Source organism: Microcaecilia unicolor, chromosome 2 (genome assembly GCF_901765095.1).
Source record: "Microcaecilia unicolor chromosome 2, aMicUni1.1, whole genome shotgun sequence".
Lineage (NCBI taxonomy): Eukaryota > Metazoa > Chordata > Amphibia > Gymnophiona > Siphonopidae > Microcaecilia > Microcaecilia unicolor.
The window spans coordinates 423,776,652-423,796,885 of NC_044032.1; the positions used below are offsets into that span (position 1 = coordinate 423,776,652).

General features: G+C 43.2%; 1 protein-coding gene across 1 annotated transcript in view; it reads left to right on the forward strand.

Moving 5' to 3' along the window:
- Positions 1–20,234, forward strand: part of BANK1 (B cell scaffold protein with ankyrin repeats 1) — a 561,218-nt gene that overhangs the window by 43,342 nt on the left and 497,642 nt on the right. The window contains exon 2 of the mRNA XM_030190750.1: positions 1,864–2,265. Within this exon, the coding sequence (XP_030046610.1) occupies positions 1,864–2,265 (402 nt within the window). The remainder of the gene's footprint in view (positions 1–1,863; positions 2,266–20,234) is intronic.

The window sequence follows — 20,234 nt, forward strand, 5'->3', positions numbered from 1 at the left end:
CCCTCACCTCCACAAATATAGTCCAGCATCTCTCTCTCCTGTCTCCTCTCCAGCTGGCAACCAGGCATCTCCCCTTGTCTCTCTTGACACCCCTCCCCCCACCCCCCCATGTACCTTTTAAAAGTTTTCTTGTCTCTAGTGGTTGGTGGCAGGGAGCAGCGATTCATACAGCCTGCTCACACCAATCCTGGAGCCTTCTATCTGACACTTCCCACCTATGTGGAAGCAGGAAGTTACATCAGAGAGAAGACTTCAGGGTTGGTATGAGCAGGCTGAATGTATCACTGCTCTCTGCCAGTGATTGCTAAGAGACAAGAAAACTATAACTGGGAGCTCACTGTTAAGAGCCATTCTGCACATATACCCCCGGATTCTATATAAGGCACAGAGAGTAGCACATGTTAAATTGTCCGTGTAGCCAATTTACGCACACTACTCAATTGAGTAATGAGCCAGTCATGATAATTGGCCAATAACAACCAATTATCATCACTAATTGGCAATAATTGGAATTTACATATGCTTCTTTTTAGGCGAATTCTAAAAGAGGAGCATGTAAATTCTAACAAGAGAAGCTGAAATGGGGGCACAACCATGGGAGGAGTGTTGCCGTTTTGGGGGAGTTACTCAAATTTATGCATGTTGTTATAGAATTCGGGGGGGACGGACACACACCTATAATAAGGAGTGGGTATTTACACCAGGTTTTCAGTGGCGTCAATGGCCATGCCTAAATGTAGGCATGTTCCTTATCTCTATGTTCTATTCTATACAACAAGCCTAGATTTTAGACACCATTTACAGAATCTGGCCTATGGAGGTGAATTCTATATATGACGCTAACAAAATCAGCACCGAAAAAAGTGCTATTTTATAATCCACACATAAAGTTAGGCACAGTTTATAATATAGTGCTTTTGCCTGGGAATTGCACCTAACTTTAGGCAAGGTCTCCTGGCCTGTGTGCTGTTCTATGAACTGCATCTTACTGTAGATGCAGTTTATAGAATAGTTCTATGCAGGTTATTTCAACATGCTTACATTTTAGATGCCATATGCAGAATCCTGGCCAAAGGGGATAAGTAATCAATGTGGGCTACCGTTATGTTGGGTATTTTACCAGAAGTCATGCTATTTTAGCCCAGAGTCTTATTAAACAAAGTTATCATGACTTTTGGTAACTATATCTTTCAATGTATCTTAACCTACAAGTTAACAAATGTTGATTAACACGTTAAATAGTTCTAACGTACAGTAATTTGTTTTTCTAAAATGAATGTGTGAAATAAAGTGAAAGAAGGCCAAATAAACTGAAACTAAATCGATATGTTTTCCCTATGCACATCCCTATTTTGTGGAATAATTGGGGGTTTTAATGGTAAGAAACTCAGTCTATGGAACAATTCCATAATCTGGAGCTAAGAAGTAGGTGTCACAATAGAGTATGCTTAGCTCCAAGTCTATAACAGCACTTAGGCATGCCTAAGTCATTATTGAATACAAGCTCTAGTCGGCATTGCCATAATTTAGACATGGTCACTTTCGCTAGGTCAATGGCAGGTATAAGTAGGCATGCCTAGGTACTCCAATGAAAGTACACGACTGATAGTATTCAAGAAGTTGTGCGTGTTGTTTGGCAACACACTCATGGTCGCCCATGTTTATATGTTTACACCCCCTTGTGGTTACACGATAGAACACTTAGGTGCTACCTTATAGAATGGTGCCTGGTTTATACTGCACGTCAAAGCTGATTATCAGAACCAATGATGCCCACAAATGGTGTGTACTTCTAGGTGCCCATTTATAGAAATGCCCCGCATATGTTTATCTATTAATTAATTAGCTTATGTGTCTACTTAGATGAAAATCTGAAAGACCTACTGGTGATCTATGAAACAGAAGCAGAGGAATGGGCATCGTACCTGAAAGATGTTTTCGAGCAGATTTTAGAAGAGGAAAGAATCTTGCTCTACAATTTCGATCTTTTATCCTGCCAGCATTTGGAATCTATGTGTCTGTCCGGCTATCAGTGTAAATTTCTTATACTGTCAGAGGGGCTACTGGCAAATCTCACTCAAGAGAAAAGAGAGTTTCTGGCAAGCCTTCTTCACCCCCCAGACAGAGTTGTAATCCTGCTTTGTGGACTGGAGAATTCAGAAGAACTGTATGAATTGGTTCCCATGGACAGAGGCAGCCAAGAGATTTCTACTGACCAGGACCCTCAGGATTACCTCACGATCGTCACTGATGTTCTGCAGCAAGGTAATTTTATATTTTATCGTTACCTACCACCAGTGCATTTTTTCTAGCAAAAAAAGGAGCCGATACTCAAATGCCAGGCCATCCTTCAGGGGTGGGGTGATCACTGAGGGACCCATTCCAGAATAACCAGGCCCCCTGCAACCAGTCACAGAACCTATGACAAGGCAGAAGTGGTGTGTAGAGCCTGAGCTCTTTCATTACAACTTGGGGACAATGGGTCAATTGTAGCAGACATTGGAAAAGGTGCCGGTACTCAGTACCCCCAAGTACCCCCTCAAAAAAAGCCCTGCCTACCACAGTATTATGAGGCATTTGAACATGGTCAGGCACACACCCTCAGAATTTTGAATTGGCCTGCATATAGTTTTTCATGGGGGGAGGAGGAGGGGGTAATAGGGGTTATTTTTATAACCATAGAGATAGATATTCAGCTGGCAGTGGTGAGTGATTTTTTTTTTTTTTACCTGCCACCAGCGTTATTCCCGGATATTCAATGCTGAGGCCAAGTCCGGTGTCTGGCATTGAATATCCAGGTTTTTGTGGCCAGCTGTTTCTTATGCAATATAAAGTGCAGTATTCAACACTTGGAGGGGCATTTTCAATATGATGTCTAAATCTGATTTTGGACTTTTTACTGAAAACATCCAAACTCAAGTAGTGAAAATGACTATTTTCAATCCCCCCCCAAAAAATGACTATCTTTTTTCTTTGAAATTGGCCATTTCCTAGATGTTTTTGTGCTTAGTATGTCTATCTTTCTAGACCATTCCTCCCCCCCACAAAAAAAAAGTCCAAGTGAAAACGCACCAAATCAAGCCATTAGGAGGTAGGAGGAGTCACTTTCCTAGTAAACTGGCCACACAGGCATCCCAGCAGACCAGTGGGCACCCTAGGGGGCACTGGAGTGAACTTCACATAAAAGGTCCCAGGTGCACATCTCACTGTTACCCCTTTATATTTTATGGGGATCCCTTCAAAACCCACAAAAAACCTTCTGTACCCAACTACACACCACTATAACAGCCCTTATGGCTGCAGGTGTCACCTATATTTGGGTACAGCAGGTTTGGGGAGGGTTGGGGGCAGACACTTTCCACCACAAGTGTAATAGTTAGAATGGATTATGGGCCTTGGTCACCTTCTCTACAGTGAAATGCACCGACCACTAGGCTATTCCAGGGACCTGCTTGCAGCTCTAATAGGACTGGCCATAACATCTGAAGCTGTCATAGAGGCTCGTATGTACAATTTCATTTACATCTTTTTCAGGGTGAGAGGGGATCAGTGGTCACTGAAGGAGTAAGGGGGTATCATTCCTTTATTTCTGCAGTGGTTATCTGGTCATTTAGGGCACTTTTTTGTGGGTTATTCGTTAGTAAAACAGGTCTAGACAAAAACGTCCATCTTATAGCCCTGGGTGTTTTTGTTTTGTTCCTTTATGACAGAAAAACATCCAAGTGTTAGGAATAACCAGATTCTGCCCTTAACACGCCCCTGACACACCCCCTTGTAATTTGAATGAACTTCTGATGGACCTCATAGAATAAATTTGAAAATATCAATTTGGATGTTTTTGTGAGAAAAATGTCCAAATGTAGATTTATGTCACTTTTTGGACATTTTTCTCTTTTGAAAATGAGCCCAGTGGAGGGGCATAATCAATCGCGAACGCCCATCTCCATGGGCATCTATCTCCGAGAACGGGTACGTGAAGGGGCGGGACAAACCATATTTAAAAAAAAAAAATGGGTGTCCATCTTTTTTCCGATAATACGGTTTGTGCCAGGCAAATGCATCGGATTTGTGCGGATTTGAGCTGGGCGGTTTCATTTTTCAGCGATGATGGAAACCGAAGGCACCCAGCTCAAAAACGAACAAATCCAAGGCATTGGGTCATGGGAGGGGCCAGGATTTGTAGTGCACTGGTCCCCCTCACATGCCAGGACACCAACCGGGCACCCTAGGGTGCACTTGTAACAATTTTAAAAAAAGTTAACTACCTTTGAAGTCCATAGCTCCCTTCCCTTGGGTGCTGAGCCCCCCAAATCCCCCCCAAAACCCACTCCCCACAACTCTACACCATTCCCATAGCACTTAGGGATGAAGGGGGGCACCTAGATGTGGGTACAGTGGGTTTGGGGGGCGGTCTGGCGCTCTCCCATTTACCACCACAAGTGTAACAGGTAGTGGGGGGATGGGCCTGGGTCCACCTGCCTGAAGTCCACTGCACCCAGTAACAACGGCTCCAGGGACCTGCATACTGCTGTGATGGAGCTGGGTATGCCATTTGAGGCTGGCGTACAGGCTGGAAAAAAAAGTTTTTAAAGTTGTTTTTTTTGGGTGGGAGGGGGTTAGTGACCACTGGGGGAGTCAGGGGTGGCCATCCCTGATTCCCTCTAGTAGTCATCTGGTCATTTAGGGCACTTTTTTGGGACTTGTTCGTGAAAAAAAGGGTCCAATAAAAGTGAACCAAATTCGCGCTAAAAACGCCTTTCTTTTTTCGATTATTGGCCGAGGACGCCCATCTCTCCTCGGCCGATAACCACGCCCCAGTCCCGCCTTCACCACGCCTCCGACACGCCCCCCGTCAACTTTGGCTGTTTCCGCGACAGATTCCAGTTGAAGACGCCCAAAATCGGCTTTCGATTATACCGATTTGGCCGCCCACAGGAGAAAGATGCCCATTGCCCGATTTGGGTCGAAATATGGGTGTCTTTCTCTTTTGAAAATAAGCTGGATAGTCATCTAAATGACACTGCATTAAGACAGGACTGACTTTTATGCGGGCCAATAAGGCTGCTTAACCTAGACGGTCAAATGCTGAATATCAGCACAACCTCATGACCGCTGACTCTGCCCTTGAACTGCCCACGAAATAGCCAGCTTTACTGTAGCGGCCTGTGGTGAAATTCAGTGGCACTAACTGGTTAAGCGCCACTGAATATCAGCAGATAGCCCCACCCAAGTGATTTAATTGGCCAGGGGCCATTTCTGGCTGGTTAAATCACTTTGAATATCGACCCCATAATAAATAGAAAAATTGCTATAAGCAGTTGGCAGTTACAACCCCAAGTCATATGTGTAAAACACACCATGACGCATGTTAATACTTGTAACAGTTAGCTACTTTAGTGCATACATTTTATGACGAAAACCATTGACCATTTTAGTAGTCGCCCTCCAGACCGATTCCATCCTGTTTATATCTTTTTGAAGGTGTGGTCTCCAGAATTGTACATAATATTCTAAATGAGGTCTCACCAGAGTCTCATACAGGGGCATCATCACTTTCTTTTTCCTATTGGTCATTCCTCTCCCTATGCACCCATGCATCCTTCTCACTTTTGACATCACCTTTTTCTATCTGTTTGGCCACCTTCAGATCATCTCATACGATCACACCCATGTCCCACTCCTCTTTCATGTTCAAAAGTTCTTCACCCCCTAAACATTACAGTTCCCTTGGATTTTTGAGGCCCATGCATGACCCTGCATTTTTTAAGCATTAAATCTTAGCTGCCAAATTTTGGACCATTCTTCAATCTTCACTAGGGTCTTCCTCATGTTATTGACACCATCAGGATTGTCTACCCTATTGCAGATTTTGGTTTCATCTGCAAAAAGGCAAACCTCACCAGACATCCCTTCAGCAGTATCACTTACATTAGCTGCCCATGCTGGCATTGCTCAGAGATAGTTTAGTACTTTGCAATTGAGAAAAGCTATACTGTGGTGTGTGAGTGGGGGTGTACTGATGAGGGGTGAGTGTGCGTGGATGTGTGCTACTCGGGTGTGTGAGAACAGGTGAGTGTGAGTGGGGGTATGGTACTGAGGGGTGAGAGTGAATGAGGGTGTGCTATTCTGGGGTGTGTGATTGGGGTTGTTTTGCTGAGGGGTGTGTGAGAACAGGTGAATGGGAATGAGGCATTTTGCTGAGTGCTGTATTAGAATGGATGAGTGGGAGTGGGAGAGAGGGAGAATGTTTTGTAGTTTTGGGGGATCTTGCCAGGTATTTGTGACCTGGATTGGCCACTGTTGGAAACAGGATGCTGGGCTTGATGGATCTTTAGTCTGTCCCAGTATGTCAATACTTATGCACTTATGAGTGTGAGTGGGGTCTTTTGCTGAGGGGTTTGTGAGAAAGGATGACATTGACATTGAGTTTAATACTCCCTTAAATAAAAAAAAATTTAGACTGGATCCCTACCTAGCACTACCTTTTCTGATCAATTTGTTTAGGTTGATTTTCTTGATCAGTTGTTTCTTTCAATCTAGCAAGTGCCTGCCATTTGACTTTCACCGTTTTCCTGTCAAGGGCATATTGAAATTCAGTTTCCCGCCCTTTTCGAGGAGCGTTCCCCTGGCGGGGTAGTGAATTCATGTATACATTCACACTTCCCAGCCTGACCCCAATACTTTCTCCCTACGCTGTCCTAGCAGTCTATGAACTCCCCCCCCCCCCCCCTTTACTAAAATTGTTAGGGAAGAGGGTATTACAGAATGAGAGTGGGGCAACTGCACAGCTGCTATCCGTGTTTCTCCCCACCTGTCTCTGAACCCTCACCCTGTCCCAAGCAGTCTCTTTCACAGTCTCCCAACCAGCCCTTACCCAGCCCCAAGCAGTTTGTCGCTTAGCAACAGCAAAGAAGCAGTTTATCGCTTAGCAACAACAAGAAAGAACTTTATGACCTGCAGCCTATTCATTTAATGGATGGAGGTATTGCTCCCTCTCCCCTGAGTGCCCCTGTGAACCGAATCACTTCAAACTACACAAATAACCTGAGCAACGGCGAGTATTGTCTGCATGCCAGGTTTGGTGGCCATAGCTCTTTGGGGGCCGGATGAGTTTGGACATGGACAAACAAACAAACAAACAAACACATGCATCTGCTTTATGTATATAGATTACATTTCATTGAAACACTTATATTCCACAGTTACCTGCTCAGTTCACTGCAGATAAAAAATATAGACTAGGCCATTCCTTGTACAGTTCCAATAACTTCAATTAAAAATTCTGTAATATAAACTTTTTAAATAAGTCCATTTTCAGTGCTTTCCTAAACAATCACTAATCATCCTGATATCTTGAGGCAAAGCATTCCAGATTGATGAAGCCCGATAATCCGAAGATGATGTTAATTGTTTAAAAAGCTTCACACTTTTGACACTTGGAAATTGAAGTAAAACTAACTACTGAAGGGAGTAATGGCAGATAAAGACCTGAATGGTCCATTCTTCTAACTTTTGCAGATCCTTTTTCATGTTTTCCACTCTCTCCGGGGTGTCTACTCTGTTACAAATCTCGGTATCATCCACAACAAGGCAAACCTTACTTTCTAACCCTTCGGCAATGCCGCTCACAAATATATTGAACCAAATTGGCCCCAGCACTGATCCTTGAGGCACTCCACTACTCACCTTTCCTTCCTCCGAGTGAATTCCATTAACCACCACCCTCTGTCATCTGTCCGTCAACCAGTTCCTAATCCAGTTCACCACTTTGGGTCCTAAATTCAGCCTGTCAAGTTTATTCAAGAGCCTCATATGAGGAATCGTGTCAAAGGCCTTGCTGAACCTAAACCTTCAACTGTCCCCTATCCCTGATATGTCCTGTCTGTCCTAACCCTTATCCCTTAGTTGTCCTGTCTGTCTGTCATAATTAGATTGTAAGCTCTATAGAGCAGGGACTGTCTCTCCATGTTCAAGTGTGAAGTGCTGCGTACGTCCGGTAGCGCTATAGAAATGATAAGTAGTAGTTGTAGTAGTAAGTAGATTACATCTAGCACAAGTCCTTGATCCAATTCTCTGGTCACCCAGGCAAAGAATTCAATCAGGTTTGTGTGGCATGATTTACCTTTGGTAAAACCATGTTGTCTCGGATCTTGTAACCTATTGGATTGCAGGAAATACACTATCCTTTCCTTCAGCATCACTTCCATAAACAAAGTGAGGTTTACTGGCCTGTAGTTTCCAGCTTCCACTCTGTCACCACGTTTGTGAAGAGGGATCACATCTGCTGTTCTCCAATCCCAAGGAACCTGCTCTGTCTCCAAGGATTTATTAAACAAATATTTAAGAGGACCCACAAGAATGTTTCTGAACTCCCTCATTATCCTGGGATGATCCTGTCTGGTCTCATGGCTTTGTCCACCTTTAAATTTTCAAGTTGTTCATAAACACTTTCTTCCATAAATGGTGCTATATCCACTCCATTCTCAAATTTACCTTTGCCAGGATTTTCTTCCTTGAACATAGAACAGAAGTATTTGTTTAACACATTTGCTTTTTCCTCATCATTATCCACATAGTGATTCACAGCATCTTTCAGTCTCACAATTCCATTTTTAGTCTTCCTCCTTTCACTAGTACACCTGAAAAAATTCTTAGCACCCCTCCTTACATTTCTAGCCATTTGTTCTTCTGCTTGCGCTTTCACCAGATGTATATCTCTCTTGACTTCTTTCAGTTTCATACGGTATTCCTCTCTATGTTCTACTTCTTGAGGTTTCCTGTATTTCATGAACGTCAACTCTTTAGCCTTTATTTTCTCAGCCACTTGCTTGGAGAACCATTTTGGTTTCCTTTTTCCTCTTACTTTTATTTACTCTTCTTACATAAATGTTAGTTACCATATTTATAGCTCCATTCAGCCTAGACCACTGCCTTTCTACTTCTCGTCTATCCTCCCAGCCCATCAGTTCTTTTCTCAGGAATTCTCCCATTTTATTAAAGTCAGCATGTTTGAAATCAAGGACTGAGTTTTGAGTGGCTGCCCTCCCCTTTAGCTGTTATATGAAACCAAACAGTTTGATGATCACTGCTGCCCATGTGGGCACTCACTCGGACATTTGCGTGCACCAGATCCAGCATCACTCCCTCCCCCATGGGTTCCATCACCATTTGTCTGAGCAGTGCACTTTGAAAGGCATCCACGATCTCTCTACTTCTTTCTGATTCCGCAGATGGAATTTTGCAATTTGCATCTGGCAGGTTGAAATCTCTCAGCAACAGCACCTCTCTTTTCTTTCCCAGTTTTTGGATATCTGTAACCAGATCTTTATCTAGTTCGTTGGATTGTGTCTGAGGTCTGTAGACAAACACCCATGTGGACAGAGGTTCCATTATCTCTTTTCAAGGTTGTCCATATTGCTTCTTCCTTTCCCCAGACCCTTGGCATTTAAATTGCTATGATATTGTTTCTCACATACAGAGCTACTCCTCCAACTTTACTATCAGCTCTATCCTTTCTAAATAGATTGTAGCCTAGTATGTTTGCATCCCATTCATGAGAATCGTTGAACCATGTCTCTGTGATATCAACAGTGTCTAAGTCTGCCTCTAACATCAGGTCTTGCAGATCATGAACTTGTTGCTTAGACTGTGAGTATTTGTGGTCATTGCTTTCCAGCTACATTTCAGTGGCAGTCTCATCTTCTGTTTAGTTTTTTGTTTGGTCTCACTTCCTGCTGTGTTGATAAGAAGTGATTTGCTAAGATTGCTGTTGTTGTTCTCATTGCTTTCTTTACTACTGTCACATCTCGTCTTTAGCTGGGGATGACCACTGGAAGTGACCTGCCTCCACATGCCACCCGGTCTTCTAGTTTAGACACCTAGAAACATATTGTCTGTATTTCTCAACAAGGATTTTTTTCCTGCTACGGTGAGATGCAGCCCATCGTTACAATATAGTCTTTTGTTTTTCCATGTATTGCCCCAGCCTCTTATGTGCCTAAATCCTTCTTGATGACACCAGGCTTTGAGTCACCTTTTGAAATTCTCTGTATTTTGTAAACTTTTCTCTCTCTTTCCAAAAGTAGGTAGTACTTCAGAAAAAGTTACTGTTTGTACCAAAGCTTGCAAGCTTACCTGCAGGTTTCCCTGGTGGTCCGGCGGAGAAATGGGCAGAAGCAATGGCCACTTGCTCCAGGCTCTTTAGCGACAGCCTCATGGTTCTTCAAAGTATCTCAAGGCTGCCACTAGAGGACCACCAGGGAAATGGGCAGGTAAGCCCACAAACATGGATAGGGAGGGAGTTCCAGCAGGAGGGGTCTGTTTTGCTTCCAGGGGGAGTTAGGCATCGTAAGGGGGTAGATCTACACATGTGGATCCCAGATAATATTTAGCCGGTACCTGGATAAGTGTCTTATGCAGGTCCTGGCTAGCACCTGAGGAATTAGCCCTGGATATTCAGACATGGCCTGGCATTGAATATCTGAGGCTAATTCTGCTGCAATGGTCAATATTTTAAAAAAACACTGACTGTCGCGTGCTGAATATTGGCCCAAGAATATCCATTGATACTAGCCATGCTGATCTCGGGATGTCAGGTGGTTCAGACAGTAATTGTAACATAAGAACAGTATCTTGCACAAAAAACAGGCCATTCATGTCACAGGTTGCAAAACATTATCAGCAAAAATAGACAAAAATAGACCACTAAATGTTGACCGCATGGTATCAGTGGTGAGATCAGGGTGTGAGAAGGAGAAGGAGCAAAGAGATGGTGTTTGTGGTTAGGACATGGCCTCGCCACTGCTTGCCTGCTTCCTTTTCTGTCACAGGTTGTTGTGTTGTTTTTGTCTCTGTTTATTTATCTGGGTTGCTTTAAAATATCGCCAGCTTGAGGCAGAGGAGGAAGTGGTTTAAGTGCTAGATTAACAAACTCCCCCCCCCCCCCCCCCCACAGTCACAGAATGGGGAAAAAAAACAAATTAGGCTCTAAGGACCTTACATTGAAAAGAACTGCACACTGCATAGAATTAAGTGCTGGCACCAGTGCTTAAACTTACGCTTATATTCAGTGGCGTTCCTAGGGGAGGGTGGTGGGTGCGGTCCGCCCCGGGTGCATGCCGCTGGGGGGGGGTGCCGCGCGCGCCTGTCCTTCCTTCGTTCCATGCTCTCTCTGCCCCGGAACAGGTTACTTCCTGTTCCAGGGCAGAGGGAGCATGGAACAAAGGAAGGACAGGCGTGCGCGGCACCCCCCCAGCGGCGTGCACCCGGGTGGGGGTTCTTTCACGGGGGGGGGGGTGTCCTTTCGCCAGGGGGGGGTCGAGCTGCATCTGGGGGGGCGCTGCACCCGGGGGGGGGGGGCGCATCGGCGATCCGCCCCGGGTGTCAGCCCCCCTAGGAACGCCACTGCTTATATTCCAAGGTGCCAATCCTTTAAAGCATGCTTTGGATCTGTGTATAAGCAGTGACCAAATCACCATTTATACACATAAATTAGGCCCAATGTTTCCTCCAAGCTGAGTGGGAGTCCTCCAACTACAGTCCTGCCAGTGGGAGGATGCTGTTTCACTATCACACTTTTCAATAGTGAGGGACAGCAAGCTCTGCACGACTCCAAGGAAACTGCCTGTCCCTAGAGATTGAAATCACAATATTAAAGCAACACCACTTACTGGCAGCAAAGCAGATGGATGATTCCTGCTCATCTTAGAGGGAACAGTGGTTAGGCCTTCTTTTTTGGTGGCCTAGCTTATGCATATATGTTATATATGTTCAGAGTGGCTGAATTTCATCATATTAAGAATAACTTTTTTGCCCACTCACTGCACCCCTCCAACCTCATCTTCCTATCTGTTTTATGCATGGAACTCATGATGACACTGTCCAGAGTGAAGGAGTAGCCTAGTGGTTAGTGCAGCAGACTTTGATCCTGGGGAACTGGATTCAATTCCCATTGCAACTCCTTGTGACTCTGGGCAAGTCACTTAACCCGCCATTGCCCCAGGTACAAATAAGTACCTGTATGTACTATGTAAACCACTTTAAATGTAGTTGCAAAAAAATACAGAAAGGTGGTATATCAAGTTCCATTCCCCTTTTATCCATAAGTTATGCATATAATTTGGCAAATTATAAAGAAAAAAAGAGTTGGCAATAGTGTAGACTTCAGAAGTCCTTTTAAATTTCAGGCCCTAAGATAATACAACTGTTGATTTCTGTAGGTTTGGTTGTTCTATTGTGAGGGTACCAATCTAGAGCAAGAGAAAGACCTAAGCTAAAGGGTGGGAAATAGATGAAAATGTATTTAAATGTTTCTTAGTCTAGTATTTTTGCCTCGGTGTCTTTCTACTAACAAGAGATAGGGAAGGGAAGGGAAATGGGACTTGATATACCGCCTTTCTGAGGTTTTTGCAACTATATTCAAAGCAGTTTACATATATTCAGGTACTTATTTTGTACCAGGGGCAATAGAGGGTTAAGTGACTTGCCCAGAGTTACAAGGAGCTGCAATGGGACTTGAGCTCAGTTCCCCAGGATTAAAGTCCACTGCACTAACCACTAGGCTACTCCTCCAGCTCCAGAATACATACACTGCTGGATAAAGCACTTGCCAGGCTAGACTGGTGATGTTCTTCACCTGATTTAATTTTGTTATTTTGCATTGCCCAAGGGCAAAGAATGGTAAAGCAGATGCCCTTTTCTGTAGCTTTATTATGATCACCTGGAAACACCTCTACCCATCACATCTGTGCTGTGGTCCCTTATGTCAATCAGTGTTACCAGAGATGTATAATAGCAAACAGGCAGAGCACCCTGGCATCAACAACACTAAATGTCTGTTAGGCTGCTCAATTTTGTGGTTGCTGATGCTAAAGACTTTTAAGGATTATGATTTGTTTATTGGGATTTGATATACTGCATTTGCTAATCAAAGGTTAGAGTGGTGAACAATAATACATATCATGTTGTGTAATCTGTACTCAAGCTCGGACTTCCCATTCTGAAATGTATGGTTTACTTCAACCCCTACCTATGCCTTCATACCCTTGATACCACAGGATCAAAGTCCACTGCTACTCGTCCACTCAGAGGGAAAGAGAGGGAGGGTGGAAGAGCTAAACGAAGAGACAGAGGAGCAAAAGAACTTTTCTTTAAAAAGAATTTGTGAAAATGACAGAATGCTACCCAGCCTTGTATACTACAACAAGTACACATCAATTTTATACAACATAGATGCCTGCATCTTCATTACCTTCTCAGATTCGATACCTTTAATTTTCAGAACTGAAGAAACAAAGCTGCCTAGGCAGGAGATAGGAAATGAGAAACTTATATGCCTTTCAGAAGGCAACCATCAGTTACTTGTGCATGCTAAATTAAATGACAGCACAGTAGATGCACATAAAAAATGTCAACACTATAACACACACATATATCCCATTTCTTATCTGCTCAATTCAATTAACATAACTTTAAACCTACTGTTCATGGACCAATTGATGCATCTGTTGAAATTCACGCTGAATAATGTCTCGTTTTTCACACCAGGTAATGTTGGGGTCTGTGCATCTGTCTTTTAATTTAGCGATTCTTTGCTGCAACATAGCCTTCAGATCAGATACATTATCGGGTAGTTCTTCTTTGCTAGCAGTCGTCTCCTCGGTGAGGGACGTCAACGGAATTCCTGTATCCATCTGAGGAAAGGCAAAACTTAAACAGACCAGTAGTGCAATTTATGTGGTTAAGTTATTGAAAGAAGTCAGAATGCTAGGGGCCAGGAAAGAGGCTTGGTAAGAAACAAAGCATCGAAAAAGAAAAATTATAAAAAATCCCCCCCCCCCAAAATGAAATATATAAAAATAAAAATAAAACAAAATATTATACATCTGAATTGCAGCAAGGCGTATTCAGACGGCAATGCAAGAAAAAGGTTCCTCGAAAAAGACAAATGGAAGAAAAACATTAAAAAGTGCAGCCACTTGATTGACCTTCACATAGAGTTTAAGTAACCCTTTTCAGTCAGTCAAAGAAGTAGGGAGAAGCATATCGCTTTAAGACAAAGCCACCATGTGGTAAGAGTTAGTTGAAGCAAGGTGTTAGTTAAATACACAAAGCATAAATTCCAGGACCGCTGCACACAAATAATGTACACCAGTTCTTCTCACAATCACTCACAGTGAAAGACAGAGAGATAAAAAGAGTAATAGTTGCCATATTGTGATAACCTGTTTTGAATAGAAAGGAATCAGAAAGTGGAGTGTATAATTTTCCCAATTTATGTTTGAAAGCTTCACCAATTCTCAGTCCAAGAATAGTACAAAATCTATGATCAGCGCAAAATGCTTCCCCAAATGGCCAGTTCAAGGGAATATTTTTCGCATTCATTCCATATAACGGATATTGGTTATTAAATATTTCTTCTTTCTTAGACAAGGAAACAATGAAAAGCTTTCAGATGTCACACATATTATAGAGAAATTTCAAAAATGAAGGCTTTATATTCATGAAAAAACTAAAGAAGTGAATGTCACATTAATTTAAACAGCATAACAGTTAAAGCAGAAAACATTTTAAAAATGTGCAATACACAGCTTTTATTTAAAAGGGATCCCGTATAGAGAAAAATGGCATAAATAAGTCAGTTAAGGTTTATATAAAAAAACATAAAATGAACATCCTCTGGGGATCGCTTATCCCTGCAGTTGATAAGAACTCCCCAGGGAAGGTATGCAAAAAAACAAATAAAGAACTTGCTGACTCAGTTAGGTCATTTGTATGGTACCATAAACATACACTTGCAATTAAACCTAAAAAAATATAAGATAAAGACATGTCACCTGTAATAGAAACAGAAACATACAGAGAAATGGTTTCTGGATACTAAATGAGGAGCTGAGTAGTATGAGTGACTGAGAGCAACAAAATCAAATCGGGTTTGGGGTAACGCCTAGTCATTATGGGGTGGGTAATATTGATCCCTAAATCTGTGGTCACTGCGGACGGTGTTGATCCGGGTTCCATAAAGGGAATGACTGCCGTTCAGGGGGATTTTGACGGACCTGCGATTTTCTAAATCTATATGGCTGTGTCTGAAGACATTCAGCAGCATAATGACCATATTGTTGGCAGCGATAACAGAGCACATCAGGATAGCGATCAGGGCTAGGCCGGGAACGGTAGTCTCGTTGTCGCCTAGTATCCTCAAGAGGGCCCCTTGGGGGACCTCGTTGGGGTAGAGAGCGACGACCCCGTTCTTCTGGGTAATCAATTCTACGGTCTGGGCGGTAGGGCCGATTTCGGCCATTATTGTCATAGCGTTGGTCAGCATACATAACAATAACAGGGGGAGAAGTGTCAGGAGTATTGGTATCAGGGTCAGAGCTCCTAGAGGCTCTTTTCTCTTTGAGATCTTCAGTCTGCAGCACTTCCAAGTTAGTGTGTATTGTCTTACGATGTTGGGCTTCATCTTGCTTGCTTTTAATAAGCCGTCTGCAATGATGAAGGATGTGTTCACGAATTTTAGGCCATTTTTCCAGGTGGAGACCCACGGTGTTCTCCAACTTAAGTTTAATTTCTGAAGGTAAGGTTCCCTTCAGTAAATGGTAGAATACTGGGAGGGCATTATCAGAGTCAAATTTTTCCTCTGTTTCTTCCTTATATAGGTCTTGGAGTCTGAGTAAATAAGCCTCAATAGGCTCTGAATCCATTTCCCATCTTTGGGAAGTGATAACCGAAAAGTCTTTAAGGGTCGGATACATGGTCCGGATTTCCTGAAATATTTTTGTCTGAATTTCAGTCAAAGGGTTACCATCATATTGGGTATCTGTAACAAATTTTGCATAGCCCGATTGAGTGAATATGTCAGTGACACTAGCGTGTGGGGTTCTGCCCAGGAGCGCTTTCATATCGCCGACTGACAGAGTGGTCCCCAGGGTTATGTCTTGTAATTTCTTCAACCATCGATTACCTCCCTGTGCAATATCCGGGAGCTGTAGTATAAGGCTATTCAATTCAACCGCTGAAAGTGGAGTATATTCCGTATGAGGGACACCTCCGGACATTTTATTCAACAGGGGAAAAAGTTTTATTTTCTCCAATGGTTTCGTGGCGGTTGGGGGAAACTGATTCTCATACTTTTTCCAAACCTGAAAGCCCTGGATTAGATAAAGTGTTGTTTTCTGATCCCAATGAGGGTCAGGGTGATCATAAATGAGGTCTCTCACTAATGAGAGCTTGTCTGGTCGTAGGGATCCTTCACGTGGAAAAAGGGCGGACTGGGGCTGGAGTGCCTCAGACCATCCTGCAAGGTTATCAATCCATGGTTGAACATAATGCCATGAATTCTCATGTAATGCCACATATTGAGCAGGTGTGCTAGGTGGACCAGATAGGATAGGTTCTGTACTGGTATTTAGGGCGGGCAAAACTGTAGGATGATGGGGACTATCAATGACTGTAAGGCAGCGGTTAGATCCCTCATTAGTAAGATAACTTTGAGGGTGGCGTTGTCTGGTATGATGAGAAATAAGATCATGTTGTTGAGGAAAATCAGATTTTGGTGCAACAGATACCACGGTGTCCGGGGTATCAGGGCGCGGTTGTGTTGTCAGGGACTTGCGTAAGGAACGAAGTCCCTCTGAAACAAACGCGAGGCCATCTCCCATACTAGCCAATGCGTGACCGTATTGTTCTTCCGAGGGGACTGGGGTATTAGGTAACGTAAAACGAGGTGAATCGTCTGTAAGGGAAGGGATTACTTCACTATCTGAAAAAGGGGAGAAATGGAACATCGGAGGAGGCTCGTTTCGAATATCCTCTATGTCCGATTTTGTGGGGAGTTGTTGTTTTAAAACTTCCCATGCTTCGTCTAATGGGGAGAGTCTAACCTTCGGTCGCTCCTTATTAGCTGGTTTGGCTGGGAGTACCAAGGGACGCATTGGCCGTGCACCTAACGTGTCCCATCTAGGGTTCACTGGAGCAGGGGGCGGTTTAATGAAACCCCGATCATAGAGTTCCTGACAAATAGCCCGTGTTTGTGTAGCAGGACTACATGGAATGAAACCCATTTGTCGCAATTGGGATAGGATAGACTGTAGGGATTCAGCGGGCAAGGGACCAGTTTGGACAGAAGAGTCCAAACGTAGTGGTGGAGGTGATGTTTGAGTTGTGTGCCCCATATGTGGGTAGGTAGTCGTTTGGGTGGTCATGTGTGAGGTCAATCCTGATCTTAGACCAGGACAAGTGGAGGTCTGGGCAGCCACATCAATTTGATTGATGGTAGGGTGCTGGACGGTGACCGGAACCGGTGGGTTCGGGACACAAGGGTATTGCTCAATAATGGGAGGGGGTATTTCAATCTCATAGCCTCCAATAGTACGATATACATGAGGCGGTGGTGGGGTTAGCGTCTGGGTTGTTGCTTGCATCGTTGGAACAGTAGTAATAGTAGGCAATTGGGCGGTGGTTGTTGAAGGGGTTAAGGGCGTCTGGGTTTGTACTGACCCCTGAGATATTGGAATTGGGTCTTTTTGTGATGAGGGAAGAGATAGATCAACTAAACCGGCAATGTGTACGGTAGTAGGTGGGTCAAATCTGATAGGAGCGGGATGTACTGCAGGCAGCGAAGGTATCGCTGTCTGTGATTCTTGAGATGGGGGGGTCTGTGTCTGAGATCCCTGAGAAATCTGTAGCTGAGGTTTATCACAATATCCCGGGGGTATCGGGGTATATCCCACTGCACATGGTAGGAGCTTGGTAGTACCTGCAGCGGTAGCAGCATCATAGGGTGGAGGGGCCGTAGGTGTTATTGCCTCTTGGCAAGGGGTTTGATCGCAATCAGACCTTGCTAGGGCTCTGTCATGCTGGTTTTGTGCAATAAGTATGAATTTATTAATAGCAGCTAAATGCTTATCCCTAGATTTTCCTGTTTTGTTGGATTCATTGTAGCAGATCAAGGCTTGGAGCTTACCCTGATCAAATGAACCCTTTGTTGGCCATTCTAGTCCTGGGTCTTTAGCGGACCAAACAGTGTGCCAGGTCTGACATAAACGGGAAAGTTCTTTTTTATCAGCGGGGAAAAAGTTAAGAACTCTTTCCAGGGGGCTAGTGGAGGACTGAGTGGACATAATGGATTTAGGAGTAAGGGGAAAGCAATCCACATGGGGGGGGGGGGGAGGTGTGCAGTGTAAAATGGCAAATTAAATCTCAAATTAGATCCTAGTTCGAAGAATTATAATAGGTACCTCTATAAATATATATACATAAATAAAAAGGGTGCAAAAGAAGATCATTCAAAGGAAAACATGCATCATGCGTATAGAAAACACCTTTATACTCACGCGTCTTCAAGAGCGTCCCAGAAGTGGAACCTAAAATATAAATTACTAATTGGCGGAAAGCCCTATGCTTTTGCCGCAGGTTATATTAACAAAGAAATGATAGCCATGAATATGAGAATAGCGCAGGAGTCAGTTGTGTCACTTACTATATATAACCTACTCTAAAAATACTGCCCTCCAGAGTATGCTTCTATAGAAATTGACCATGGGATAACACTCGCCATGAATTTTGGTATGGGATAACACTCACCATGTGATGGGATTACACTCGCCTTGGATTACATATGGGATAACACTCGCCATATTGAAAACCCCAAAAGTGGGGGAAGCAAAAACTCCAAAAAAGATTTTAGCGAACAGCGAAAATAAGTTCTCTAAAATTAAAGGGCAGCGATCTAATTGGTTTTCGCCGGTTAGAAATATGGGAATACACTCGCCATATATGGGAATACACTCGCCATTTTGTCGCTAACCCCCAATAGATGCTTAAATATTCGTCTAAAAGAGAACAAAAATTTAGGGCCCCAGTCAACCTGTATACAATCTCAACCAATGCCTTAGGCGTCCCTTTATTGTCACGGCGATCATCTATACAGGTAACCCCTATATGGGCAATAATGCCGAATCCGCAGGCCACTCCGAAAATGGAATGGAAGTCTGCTCAAAATCTAATAAATGAGATACCGTCATCCATTGAAGGAGCACCCTCAATGGATGTAAGTCCCAGACATCGGTATCAAACCCAATGGTTATAGCGTGACACTGGTATATAAGAAAACAATAAAAGTATAGTATGTCCCAGGGAAAAAGCCCCTGAAAATTACTATAGAAGTGATAGAAAAATAGAGAGAGAAAAACGAAATATTCCAAAGCAAAACAAATGTAAGCTCTTTGGGAAAGTCACAGTCATAAAAAGAGCCTTTAGTTGGAACACCTTAGTCAGGACAAAAAATGTGAAAAATTCCACGTTCATCATTCACTAGACAATATATTTTCCACTCAACAAACCAGGAGAAGGAAACTCAAAAGCATTAGAGCGGAACAGTAACAATAAGAAAGCCTGCAATACAAGGGCAAACAGTACAAATAAATTCATTCATACCTGTAGTAAAAGAAGAAAACTAATTAGGAAAGATAAGTGTACATATTATATGATAAAAACTGGGCCTACCTAATTTGTAATGTAAGGCAAAAATAAGCTGTAAGGGTAGGTTGGAAGCTGTATATGAAAACAAAATATAGACTTAAACAAGACATGAAACTACTACATACTATAATAAGGGTAACAGAGGAGAACCATATATATAACTGGAAAACCGATTTCAACAAAAGGCAAGAAAATGTATATTAACAAAGACATTATAACATAACATACTAATCAGTGACTGAAATGATATGTCTAAATGATGAACGTGGAATTTTTCACATTTTTTGTCCTGACTAAGGTGTTCCAACTAAAGGCTCTTTTTATGACTGTGACTTTCCCAAAGAGCTTACATTTGTTTTGCTACAGGAATATATTTAAATAAGTGGCAGAGAAGAGAACGTAACCTTACAGACAGACAGGCTATATTAACACTACCTTCTTGGATGTAGCTGAAGTGGTGACTCATTGCTGATCTGTCTGTGATATTGCAGCATTCCCTGAAAGCTTCCCCTCCTCTTCTGCTGTTTTCAAATCCCACATCTCAGTCTCCACAGGCTTTTCCTTGGTCCAAGGCAGATGATGCCAGACAAACATGTTGTGAAGCGTGCATAGCGCAATAAACACATTGCGCATTTCAGGCCCCATTTACTAAGCTGAGTAGGTTGGAACAGGGCCGCCGAGAGACTGGGCCGGTCCTGGGGCAAGGCCTCCCCCGCCGCCCCCCTCCCCAAGGTCATGGCCGCCACTCCGCC